Below are 14,374 nucleotides of genomic sequence, written 5' to 3' on the forward strand. Positions count from 1 at the left end.
GGCAATTGATATAGACAATCTGTGAAAATTTCAGAAGTCTACAGCCTGGAGACAGAAGGAGATGTCTAATAGAGTTCCGTTTTTACCCTTGGGGTACGGAACCCTAAAAAGAAATAACGGCTATGCACATAAGCGATACGAAATTAAAATATTAAACTGCGCTACTGCACTACTGTTTGACATTTCTTTAACATCGTCGTCACGCGTTCTTCATCAGACCGTTTTGTGTGAACTGATTAAGCCCGGCCGCACATTGTCGGAATTCTGATCAGAAACAATTGAATTTCGCCGGACCGCCACCCCGCACACTATCCGAAATATCCTTCCGGCGAGTTCGAGCTCACTCGGCTCAGTACAAAATGTAAGAGACAGCGCGCACGTTCAACTGTTTCTGATCAGAAATTTCGGATAATGTGCGGCCGGGCTAAAGATCAACTTTAACCGAGACTGACCCAAGTAATCCTGGATATACCTAAATATATATCTTTTGAAATTTTTACATTTCCTTATTACTAGTTATTGTTATAATGTCCTTATAAGTATTTATTGTTACAAACTAGGGTCGCTTTCGCATTATTGTCGACACAGCCTTATAGAGTGAGATCACCCCGTGTAAGTTATTTATTGTCTTATATTATAACTTAGTAACAACCTACACATATAATATATTTGCCACATACATTCGTACTATTATATAGCTATGTTTTGTACATGGAAAGAATAACCAAAACTGCTTAAAATAATGTCACGTCTAGTAGTAAAATCAACGAATCCGTCTAAGTCTATGATTATAATATAATTATTATCATCATTATACTATTTATGAAACATAATAATTCAAAATTCAAGAACAAATTAGATCTCAATATTCAGCTTTCCGGAAACACGTATTATCATTTTTTTTTTGTTTTTTCTTAATTTTTTTATAAAATATCATGCATTCTCTCTCATACTACTAACGATAATCTCTATGATTACTCTTTCATACATATTGTAAATACATTTCCCATACAGTGCTCATACAACAAGTGCGTGGGGGATCCGTACCCTTTCCGCCATACTTTGGACACGGTGACAATCACCAGCACAGGTCAAGCGACCAGTTCAAACTGCTTGAAACTGGTTAAAACCAGTATAAACTGGTTGAAACTTGTAAAGAAACTCGTAAAAACCAGTATAAAATGGTAAAAACATCTATAAAATGGCAGAAACTATCAGAAACCAATTATTGAAACTGGTAAAAACCAGTAAAAAGTGGTATAAAGTGATGGAAAATAGTAGATAAACTACACTAATGCACAAGCCCCGGCCAAAAGGCGGCATGTGCCTTCACAAAATTTTACAATAACTTAAAAAATACCTATGTATAGACCGATAGAACTAATTTTTACCCTGGTTATAGTGGAACAAAATAGGGAATTTTAGGACTGAAAAGCTCTCATTGAAATCGAGCCAAGACTTCATTGAGTGCTTTTCTTTAAGCCATTCGGTTGTTAGGTTGGTTGGGCCTATAAAGTAGTCAACCAGCCTGAAAACTTTTTGAAATAAGTAATACTATTTAGTGTAAGGTCAAATGCTAATTTTATTAACGCAATAATTGGCAAGAATGGCTTTTTGCTTTAGCATTAAATGCTACTGTCCAAACTTAAATTAGGACCAAACTAACATATCTGGGCGTTATATTTTCAATGATATGCAAATAATATTTACCTATCTACGAATAATAAAAACTAGGAAAAGTAATTCCGTCAAAAAACATGCTCCACAATACTTGTCAAAAAAGTGTACATTTCAATACATTTGCAATATTTAGGTGACCTTGAGCGGTACTAGGCTGCCGTTACATGACAGATCAAAGGGAACCAAATTTAAAACGGTAATAGTATGGGAGTTAAGATTCCTTAGTTTTTATTATTCGTAGTTACCTATGCATACTTTGTCATTACCTATGTTTAGTTCTTTAGTCTATGTCTAGTGTCTAACCGGGAAAACATAAACCACACCTTTCGAGAAAAGTATGTAAAATATTAAGCACTAATACACTATAGTTTATATGTCAGTTACATTTATGAAAACACACAATGTGCTACTCAACTAATAAACCAAGAGCTTGGCCAGGTAGAGTAGAGGAGAGGAGATGCTTATTTTGGATATATTTTTTTTCACTTTTTTAGCATCTACATCTATAATCCTGGCTATGCCCTTGCCATAGGGTCGCAATTTCATTTTTTACAACACAGAATTGACGGCGTAGAGACTCTTTAAATTAACATTAAGTTATTATTAATTCTAAGGTTCTAGTGCATCGGTTTTGGCAAAAAACTTTACTACAGCGTCTACATGGCAAAGAGAGGGCAAAGTAACCTGTCACGCTAATTCTCACCTATGTCCAATATTATTTTTTTTTATTTTGCAATTTTTTTAGAAATTCTTACAGTATACATAATATCTTTATTTTAATACTACGAATATTGTCGTTTACATTTGTAGAGTATATTTTAACGATTAGGGACTACTGTTTTTACACATCGAATATTATCAAAATAATATTATTATGAAGTTATGAACAAGCTTTCTACACTACTTAAGCATAAGTTGAGCACTGAGCAGCCAAATTTATTTGTAAAAGCTGAATATTTTTTTTATAATCCGATATCATTTAATGCAATATAACCTACATTTAAATAGTATGCAAATAAATTGGGTCGTTAGTTAATCGCAATTAAACGTTTTTATTCGGTGTTTATCTCTGAATTTCATAATGTTATTTAATCAACATTGCCATAAGTAACTCATAGTGTACCGAAAAATTCACTGCTAGATTTGACAAAATATTATTATGTCTAAAAATGCTTACTAGATCCATGCTCTACAAATTCTAATAATATTATTATGCTTTGTAGAGCATTTATAATTATAATTATATAGAGTTGTTTTCTATCTTGGCATTATCAAACAAAACCAAGCCAAATATAATCTTAATCAATCTTGTAAGCCAAATTTACCCAATAATATTATGTCTTGTTATAAGTACAGCCGAAAATTATTATTGTCATTTTTAACAAAATTATTGTCAATTCAAGTTGGTCTTAATATTAATACTAACCAAACGAATATACAACATGCAGTAAATATTTTTGAAGCCTTATATAGACCATTAAATATTTCGTAATGAATACCAAATAATATTGATACCTATATAGTTTAGACTATAGAACATATTATCACTTATTCGGTTCATTTACACAAGTTTTTTAGGTTTCCGTAGTCAACAAAGAACCCTTATAGTTTCGTTCTGTCCGTCTGTCTTTCCGTCTGTCTGTCGGTCCGTCTGTCCGTCTGCCTGTCCGCGGTTTTGCTCAGAGACTATAACACCTACAAAGCTGTGATTCGGCATGACTGCACATATGATGCCGAACAAAATGGAATATAAAATCTAAAAAATATATATTTTATGGTACCTCAAGTGGGGATGATTGCATTGCAGAGGTTTTTTAAAAATATTATGAATATTCATTGATCATTTTCCGCTTTAGGGATCAATCTGTGAAATATAAAGGTGGAAAAAATCGTTAAGAGTCCAGACGTGTACCCCCCTTCTACCAGCGAACTGCTAAACTGTTACTTCTGGAATTGTGAAAAAATTCACGAGAGCAGGAAATATGCTAAGTTTAAAAAGAAAACTATCACGGCTAAGAAGACTTCATAAGTTATTGATAATAGTCGATCAACTAAAAAAATGAATTCGGCGAAATATAAAGGAAGTTTTCGTGCTTGAAATTCCTTTGAACGTAACTGATGATGATGTTGTTAGTAGTGTAAAACACATTATAAATGTACATTCATTTTCCATACAAAAATTATCAAAAACTAGCGATACTACGGAACCCTATATTGCGCGTGGCTCGACACGCACTTGGCCGGTTTTTCCTTTATTTGCATCGTTCGTACAGTGCACATAGTTTTAATAACTAGAAATTTTCAAGATAGAATAGTGCTTAAAACCTCCAAAGGTTTATGCAGATTTTAGGGACTTCGGACTTGTTTTTTCATACTCTTGTTTTAATATTTTATTCACAATCAGCTGGTGAAAATGAACCTTTCTCTCTGTGACCTCCAAAGGTTTTTGCAGGTTTTAAGCACTTTTTTAAGGGACTTCGGACTTGTTTTTTCATTCTCTTGTGTTAATATTTCTAATCACAATAAGCTTGTGAAAATGAACCTCTCTCTCTATTACAATAGCTTTGGTTTTATTATTACCAAGTTTTAGATTTAATCTTTCATTCGTATTATTCAGTAATCATTTATTATACATTTTTAAACTACAGAAAGAAATTACTCAACTTCTAGGAATATAATATTTTACTTACTTAATTATATCACAAATATTTTTAAGCATTTTTTTACGTAAAGACTAAAATTTTTGGGCGTTTTAGATAAATTCTTATAATATAATTTTTTATGACTAGAGGTTATAATTATAATAAATAATATATTAGATATTATTTACTCTGATAACCTGTTAGTTGTTAGTAAGATAAAATAAAATAAATCTTTGATCCTATTTATTAACTAGTGTTATAAGTATTTTGTGTCCAATTGTAAACATTTGTTTAAAGTTTCTTCTTTTGTATTTTCTTTACAAATTTTGCTACAATGTTTGTTATTTGAGCTAGGTACCTGTTCTTTACGTCCAATGTATATTGTATGCGTACTAAGAATAGTAATAATAATCTGAGTAATTCTTTACTAACTTTTATATTAAGTTCTTCAAAACAAGGTACGATTGATATAAGTAATATTTTGTCACATGAATATTTACATTAGACTTATACTATAATAATAATATAATCTTTTAATAATATACAGTTTGTACGTCTTTTCCGATTCGAGTTTAAATATGTATAACACTACATTGATTAAAATTTGAAAGAGTCAGAATTTATACAATTCGTTTGAGAGCATAATAATTAGTTTTGTAATATAAAAATCATCATCATATCCAAGAGAGAAATCATATTCAATTAAATACTCCGCATCACTTGATTTTTCTAATTTCTTAAATAAAATTTGTTGCATACATTGCTTTCTTATTTTCGTATTGAATAGTTTATTGAGCACTACTAAATTTTCACATAGTAAAATGTGATTTAGAAGTAATAACAATAAGGAATAACTAATGGATGTCCACATCACGTACATGTGACGTAGTCTTAAAAATAAAACCTAACTCATATTGCACATACCTTCATACATGTATACTTTTGACTAGAAAATAACGCCATCAACTTAAGACTACGACTAGAAGCCGATACCATTATCTTCCTGTTTAACATTTCGATTTAAACTCTACGACTAGTATTCATATAGTACATCGATCGTACGTCGCTAGATATAAATTAATTCGTAAATACAATATAAACAGTCCACAACAACAGGATACAACGAGGACGATAGAAAGTATCTTATGTTACTCTGTAAAAATACCCACACAACGGTTTCAAGCCAATTAAGCGAATAGTTCTAGCGCGATTGACGAATGTACAGGAAACATAACATGAATATTGCTTTTCAAGACTGGGGAATGAATACACTTCTAAATATTACAAGTAATATCTAAGTACAACGATTTTCGGCTGTTTCGCAATAATGGCGTCGCCATAGTATAGCTTAGAAGGCTTGAAATTAAATGATTCCTGAAAGGAAAGAGCCTTCGGCGTTAAATCTATTTGTAATTTAAGTAGAAAAGTTGATAACACAGAAAAAGTTCCTTAATATATTCTTAATTAGTATACTCAAGAATTTAAGCAACTTTTTCTGTATCTGTGCGTGGTATTCCACAGTCTAGAAAATAAATAAATATTTACTCTATATTTTGCGCATGGAGAAATCTATCTCGCGTTGTAGCGAGAAAGGTTTGCCAACGCGAAAGTCTTCGCCAATCGCGTTTGAGAGGCTATTTATAGTTATATATGCGCAAGCGCCGTTGGAAACCATTGGGTAGGTCATCGAAGTGGTAAACTTTAGGGAAATATAACATCTCACACTCGAATGATACCGAACTAAAACCTACTAGCCGACGAGCACAGCAGCTGGAGGTTCGTCGGAGGAGGAAGTCTGGCTGCATGAAGAGAAATTTCGGTTAGGAGGTCTAATAATCCTGGTCTCTTGTTTGATTTATCAAACAAATAGTAGTTTACCGTTTTAAAAACTTCTCCCTATTTGGTAACTACAGCCTATGGCGTAGAAACAAAAATTTGCCGATGCCTCCCAGTGCTGTGCTCGTCGGAGCTAACGAAAGAGCTAACTAATCAAATATGATATGCCAGAGTGTATATACATCTGTACTTGAGCAACCAATATCACGAACGGACGAGTCAAAGCAAACAACGAGAGGAATAGAATTTACAAACGTAACCAGTATAGTCGACTATAACCTTTATGAGCTAATGACGAAACAATGTTATAAATGCAATTTTTCTACCTAGCTATAGGCCTCCGCACCACTCGCAAAGTCGCTTCGAAGTAGAATACGGAACACTGCTACTGCAGATTATAGTGTTCTTACTTGGCGCTTCGTAGCACTACCAGGCTGCCTAGCATACGCCAACGAGATATCTCACTCTCGAGATAATTAAAACTTGTCTCATAATGTCAAAATCTCGACATTATCTCGACAAAACTTTATAAAATGTGATTATTATTCGATGATAGATCTACGCGAGAAAAAATGTTTGTCATGCTAGAGATGAAGAGACAAACCATCAAACATCGAGAAAACATGTAGAGTGAGATATCTCGTTGACGTATGCTAGGCAGGCAGAAGTCGCCCGGGTCGAGTAGATATTGAGCGAAGCGGAGAGCTTCGCTTGACTTCGCGAGTGGCGGCGGAGGGTAGGGCTTACCTCTAAAGTCCAGTCGCTAGAGACCTTGAAATTTGCACATTGACACACCTCTGTCTGCTTATGACCTTAGCTGTTGCTGTGTTATTCGCATAGATACACTGACTGCAAACATCTTATGTTGCGAGCTTTATTATTATGTTATTTATCTTTGTAATCCAGTACACATGACAGTGTGACAGTAAGCCTTAGAGTTCTTGTCCATTAGGATTACAAGAAACGCTTTCTCTGTAGTATACTAACTTGGTGCACCTATAGAAAAGGTCACTTACCTGATATTCCTTGGTACTTTTCATCAGCTGCTAGACCAAGGCAATCCTTAACTTTTTTTGCGAATTTGTATGATCTTTAATCGACCGCTAACGTTAATTATTATTATTATCTAAAGTTCAATTGTACTCTGTGTCAACTGCCGTCCCTAATAACCAATCCCAATTTCCAAGGTCAATGTACGAATTTCGTTCCAGCGACTGCTTTAGTACGTCCCGTCGTCTTGGGCGGGCGGCTGCACGGGCTCGGCCTGGTACAGGGCGCCGGAGACGAAGGGGTTGTTGGGCACGTGCGGTTGCGGGGGCGCGGGGCGCGGGGGCGGCGCCGCCATCGCGCCGTACGCGGGTGGCTCCCCGCTCTTGAGTGGCGCTGATGTGTTGTCCGTCTGGTGGGAGAATAATCAGTTAGATCAGCTATACTCAATCTGCGGCCTAACTTTATCAGCTGTGGCCCGCACTATGTTGAGCCATTTTAAAAGTCACGCCCACTGGCAAAATAGTGTAGTCGTAGTTAAAGTCGTAAAAAGTTTTCCACCCTAATATTGAAAAACGTTATTTTTTAACCCTACCAATTTTGGTTGCGGTCGGCGACACCAAGATCAAAAGGTTTTTTTGACCCGAATAAAAAAACGTTGAGTACTGAGTTAGATGATAGCGAGGCTCTTGAGTCTAAAGTCACTTGCTAAAAAATTTATCTGATGGCCTAAGTAAGTTCCTGTAGACTATGTGTATAATCAACAAAAGTAAATAAAACACATCTGCACTGTTCCGCGGACAGCCTCCAAAGAATCGGGGCATATTACAGTGTTCCTTACGACTACGGAGACAATTTGACAAAATATGCGGATTGCGTGGCCTATCGTAAAACACCCGCATTCTCCACTGCAACAGTTCTTGTTGCAGGAGCTTGCGGTAGAGTATACATGACTATTCATGAATATAATATAACGAATTTTGATTCATAGCCAGATTACGGATCTACGTAAAAATATGGTCGCGTTGTGTCAAACCCATCCGACAGATCACAGCTGCTATCATTGAATTAACAACAAAACAATAACAATAGACGTAGGTCTGTCAACTGCCTATGAGTCAATTTATTCGATAGTACATTATCAAAAGTTTTGCATTATATACAGCATCCTAGAGATACTCCAGATACTCACGAAGGTGGTCTCCTGGTCCAGCGCCTTCATGGGTTCCTCGTACTCTGGCGGCGGCTCGGCCCACGGCTGCAGCTCGCCCGACGCGAATATGCCGTAGATGGTGATGCCGATGAAGTGGACCGTCGCACCCATCAGGAACACTTGTCGCCACTCCGTTATGGCTTTTTCGAGCTGGTCCTGTAGAGGGATAAGATTTTGTCACACCTTTTTTTTCTTAAAAAATAAGGGGGCGAACGAGCAACCGGGTTACCTGATGAAAAGCAACTACCGTCGTCCACGAACACTCGCAGACTTCTATCATAAGTAAAACAAAATTCAATAATCTGCGTTAAATTAAAGAAATGATTTTAATATTTTGTTAACTTATTTTGCATGTATGGTTTTCATGGCGTAGGGGTGTGAAATTAATAGACATATTTTTCACTAAATTGTTAATATCAGTAGAATGGTCATTAGCATTTATTGTGTGTTTTAATCTCGCACTGCGCCATTACAATTAAGCCGGTTACTAAATGGTTGACCACAATTATAACTTTAGCATCATATTAACGTCTGCAATCCATACTTATAATATTATAAATGCGAAAGTTTGTTGTCTGTCTGTTACCTCTTCACGCCCAAACCGCTGAACCGATTTTGCTGAAATTTGGAAAGGGGATACTTTGAGTCCCGGGGAAAGGACATATTATGATACTTTTTGTCCCAGGAAAATATACGGTTCATGCGCGATAAACAAGTTTTGGCGCAAGTCACAACGGAATTGCGGGCGTCATCTAGCGATAAGCTGGGGCCAATTTTTGGCATCACACAGCATTGTAATAATATTTATAGATCTTATATATACTGTTTGTGACTAGATCATAATAACTGTACCACTGAATACTGTTTAATTATTATGATGTTTCGTGTGATGCTGGAAATAAAAGTATTCTTATTCTTATTCTTATAAACAAAAGCAGATTCAGACATAAAATACTTTGATCTTAAAGGGATGGAAACATAATATAATGGATCGAATCACCTATAAGTTTCATTTTCCGCTCTGGCTGAATGAAAAAAGTAATATACCCACTGTTAAGATGCAATTTAAACGCTATAAGTTCGCAATATACCCGTTAAGCCCGAACGCAAACTCTCCCTCAAATAAATCGCAAAAGGAATAATAAACACGTCGTTTTATTAACTGGCGTGTCGGTCCGTCGCTCAAGTGCGATACCCGACTCGCGCAGTGCGTGAGAGCTTTCTTACATCATCCGATACGATATCGGTATCGATATATTTTAATAGTGACGTTGCCACATATAAATATTGTTTATTAAAATTGTTCTGATATCAGTAATAATAATAAATAAAAACTTATAAACAAGCAAAGTTGTCGCCTGCGTACTCGTGTCCCTACACGAGGTACGAGAGTGTTATCTTCTTATTTACTTTTCTATTAGTAAATACACGGAAAATACCACAAACGAAATCGGTGGTATCGTCAATCTTGGATCCGATATCAGATATCGGATCGTGAATATGGGTTCGCTCTCAACGCATCGCCGCGCACCCGCTCATTTCACATTCAAAACGCGTCAGTCTCGGTGCTCTTTTTGAAATTAGCCCCAGCGCCTTTGTTTCCGAGTAGCGACTAGCGAGGGAGATGTGCCGCATCGATGACTTTGAAAGAAATATGCTGAACTGCACAAAAATTTTATAAATAGATTCCGCTTATCGAGTTTGTGATGGGGAGGGGTTGTTTGTATACAGATCTTGCTGATGAATAAAGCAAAATATGATACCGTATTCTCGTCGGACAGTAATGGAATATTACTTTATGTTTGTTAAAAATATTTAGTATAATATAAAGTACTAAACAAATAGAATTAGTGAAAAATTTGTAACGCTCAAAAGCTGAGTTTCAAATCTTTATCCTCCTGAAGTTGGTGGTAGCCTACTTTCTATGACGATGGGCACGAGGAAGCCACACAGTGTCCTGGTACCGTTGGACAGTCCCATGAGGATGATGTGGATGTGGTAGCTGAGTGGCCATCCGGCCGACTAAGTACCCTCGACCTTGATGTAGTTGGTATTGGACTTACCTTCTCCTGCGTCATGTAGTCGATGACAATGGGCACGAGGAACCCGGCCAGTGTCCCGATACCGTTGGACAGCCCCATTAGGATGGAGGCGTAGCGCGGCGCGATGTCCAAGTGGTTGACGTTGTAGCCAGAGATGGCGAAGCCGCTGCACGCCACGCCGAGGGTGAGCTCAATCGTTGCCACGTACTGGAATTAGTGGCTTGTGAAATTTCTATATCGATATGTGCAGAATTCGTGTGTATATTCATAATGCCAGGCATTGACGATACAATTCCCGAAATTGTATCATCGTCAATGCCTTGCAGTAAGAGCAAACGTTTTTAAATTGTATACGCTTGTATCTAAACTTTAACAAGGTCTGATTCCTTAAATAAAAAAACGTGTTAAAATGGAATCTGTTTAGTTTTGCCATTATTCAAAGCAAAAGTTAAGGGAACAATATTGTGACAATTGAATCGCTTGTTTTCCAAAGAACACTAAAACTTTTCCAAAGTTCTTTTTTTCTACAGTTCGTATATGCATTTTGTTCCTAAGCCCCGCAATATGTCCAGGACTAGTGTTGTATTGTAACTTAACGCAATTCACGTAGAATTGCTTTTAGTTACAAATCTGACATAATATTCTGTCAAAGGAAAATATAGCTACCAAACAACACTTGTCCAAGTTTGTTTTCCAAACAACACAAGTCCAATTTTTTAAATAATATATACTTAATGTCTATTTTACAAGATCATTATATGTTTACTATCATTATGTATTTAATATAATTGAAACTATAAATTTATAAAGATAATTTAACTTATTCTTATGTTACAATCAACTAATAATAATATATCACAATGTCACAATAATTCAGAAAGCGAGTCATCGTCAGACGATAGTTTCTACAGTTTGCCCCCATCCTTAGATTCCCAGCTGAGCTCCACCTTTTCCACGTTTCCTAAAAATTTTAATGTTGTGCATATAAATGCACAAAGCATCCCTGCTCACTATCCGGATTTACTAAGTACTTTTTCTGACATATCAAACTTGCATGCTATTCTTGTGTCCGAAACCTTTTTAAAACCTTGCCTTTCTTCCTACTCCTATTGCCTACCAGGTTATCGTTTAATCCGCAATGACAGAACGGGCAAGGGTGGAGGTGGAGTAGCAATATATCTCAAAAACCATATTCCGTATAACATCGTCAGTGCATCACCATCGCAATACTCTGAATCAGCCGAACATTTATTTTTGGAGGTTCTTTTAGGACATACAAAGATACTACTGGGAGTATTATACAGCCCCAACATGCACATTGATTATTTTAGCTCTTTTGAGTCTACGCTGGAGTCACTGGTCCCGACTTTCGAACACACTTTAATTTTCGGTGATTTTAACACGTGCCTGCTCAAAGCGGACAGTCGTTCTAGAAGATTACTTACTATTATTGAAAGTACAAATCTTAATATCTTACCGTCAGCTGCAACACATCACGCACCTCACTGCCTGCCGTCACTCTTGGATTTAGGTATAGTGTCTTCTCTCGAACACGTTGCTTGCCACGGACAATTTTCTGCTGAAGCCTTTTCTTATCACGACCTTGTCTATTTGTCCTATAAAATCAAATGCCCTAAGCCTAAGCCACGAATCACACTTAGACGTAGTTTGAACGGTATTGATAGACAAAAATTTATGGCTGACCTACGCAGTGCAAACTGGGATGCGGTGCTAAGTGCTACAACAATAGATTCGATGATGGAGAATTTTAACAATACTATACTCCGCTTGTTCGACGTTCATGCTCCTCTTCGACCTGTTCGCCTTAAGCACCTCCCCGCTCCTTGGCTCACGAACGACATTAAAGACATGATGGCCAAACGAAATGCTGCGAAGGTGAAATACAGACATAATCCATCTGAAGAGAATTGTCGTAGGTATAAAGAATTACGTAATCGCTGCAATAGAATGTGTCGAGACGCTCAGCGTCTCTATATACATGAAACTGTTGCAAATGGAAATCCTACCAAAGTTTGGTCATTTTTGAAGACATTAGGTATTGGTAAATCCAGATCTGCCCCGCAAATTAAGGTCAACCTTGACTCACTAAATCACCACTTTACTACAGTCCCACCTTTTGCCAAAAACATTAAACAAGCCACACTGCATGCTTTAAGAAGCAATAATAAACCTAAAGATTCTTTGTTCTCATTTAAACCTGTTACTGAACGCGAAGTTAGAACATGCATGAACGGTATCACATCTAATGCAGAAGGTATCGATGGCATTAGCCGCCAAATGATTGAAATTGGCTCTGAGATACTTATTCCAGTACTCTGTCACATATTCAACTTTTCTCTTAGTACAGGTTCCTTTCCTAGTTGTTGGCGCACTGCAGTAGTTATTCCTATCCCAAAAACTAATGATCCAACACATCCGTCCCATTTTAGGCCCATATCTATTCTTCCATACCTCTCCAAAATTCTGGAACGATTAGTCTCTAACCAGCTCAACTCGTTCATAAGAAAAATTAACTTACTAAGCAAATATCAGTCTGGGTTCTGTCCAGGACATAGCACTACGACCGCTTTAGTCAACGTCTCAGATGATATTCGTTTAGGAATGTCAGACCAACTTGTGACTGCGATGGTACTCCTAGATTTTAGCAACGCTTTTTGTACTGTTGACCCCGATATTTTGCTGGCTATGCTTAAAGATGTATTTGGCTCAGACAAGGAGATCGCGTGGTTTAGGAGCTACCTCGCCGGCAGACAGCAATGCGTCCGCGTAGATGGCAAAGACTCTGGGTTGTGTGATGTAGATGTCGGATTGCCACAAGGCGGAGTCCTCTCCCCCCTACTCTTTTCGATTTTTATAAATTTTATAACACCTCTGCTCTCATGTCAGTTCCATTTATACGCAGATGACCTTCAAATCTACTCCCAAGCTGAGGTTACTGAAATTGATGCCCTTATCCGCAAAATCAACGAAAATCTTACTACAATTTTTAATTGGAGCATATTTCATGGACTAACTATTAATCCAATAAAATCTCAGGCCATAATCATTGGCAGCACTAAGCAACTAGATAAACTCAAACATCTTACAGTTCCTCAAATCGTTTTGAATAATGTACCCTTAAATATAACCAGTGTCGTCAAGAACCTTGGCGTCAGCTTTGATTCCTGTCTGTCTTGGGCTCCGCACATCTCTAAAATTTGCCGTAAGGTTTATGCTGCATCTGGGTCACTCAGAAGGTTAAAAAATTTCTTACCGATTACAACCAAAATCGAACTTGCCCAATCACTTCTCTTATCAATAATTGATTATGCAGACGTCTTCCTTATTGATCTCAGTGAGGAACTGATCAATCAACTCCAACGGATCCAAAATTTCTGCATAAGATTCATTTACGGGTTGCGCAAGTTTGATCATGTTACCGAATACAGACGAAAACTGAAGTGGTTACCCATCAAATTACGGCGCGAGGAGCACATTCTCACTCTCCTTTACAAAGTTCTGTATGACCCTCGTGCACCAATTTATCTTAAGGAACGCTTTAAATTTCTAGGTGCTAGTCATAATTTTTGCCTACGCTCTGATAGGGATAATATTTTGGAAACACCTCTTGCTCGATCTGGTTACTATTATAATTCCTTTACCGTTAAGGCCACAACTCTTTGGAACTCACTACCATCTGACATACGACACTCTGACTCGATTGGTATATTTAAATCTAAATTGCACAAATATATTTTAGAAAAAGTATAGATTGTAACTTCTTAATTTAATATTCGTATTAATATTTTATGTATGTATCTAAGTATTTATTATAGTGAGTATATATCTATATAGTATTAATAATTATATATTTAATAATATACGTATATACTTAAATTTTTCGTCCCTATTTCTGAAACAAATAACTATACTTCCGCTTACATTAAAGTTCTCCAGTTAACACAAAGGTTGTC

General features: G+C 36.6%; 1 protein-coding gene across 1 annotated transcript in view; it reads right to left on the reverse strand.

The window, feature by feature from the left end:
* Window positions 1-6,794: 6,794 nt before the first annotated feature.
* LOC121739157 (vesicular glutamate transporter 1) overlaps window positions 6,795-14,374 on the reverse strand; it is a 71,677-nt gene continuing 64,097 nt past the window's right edge. The window contains exons 11-13 of the mRNA XM_042131504.1: window positions 10,422-10,607; window positions 8,338-8,514; window positions 6,795-7,557 (exon numbers count right to left, since the gene is read on the reverse strand). Of these exons, the coding sequence (XP_041987438.1) occupies window positions 7,378-7,557; window positions 8,338-8,514; window positions 10,422-10,607 (543 nt within the window). The 3' untranslated portion in view covers window positions 6,795-7,377. The remainder of the gene's footprint in view (window positions 7,558-8,337; window positions 8,515-10,421; window positions 10,608-14,374) is intronic.

Source organism: Aricia agestis, chromosome 2, assembly GCF_905147365.1.
Source record: "Aricia agestis chromosome 2, ilAriAges1.1, whole genome shotgun sequence".
Taxonomy (NCBI): Eukaryota; Metazoa; Arthropoda; class Insecta; order Lepidoptera; family Lycaenidae; genus Aricia; species Aricia agestis.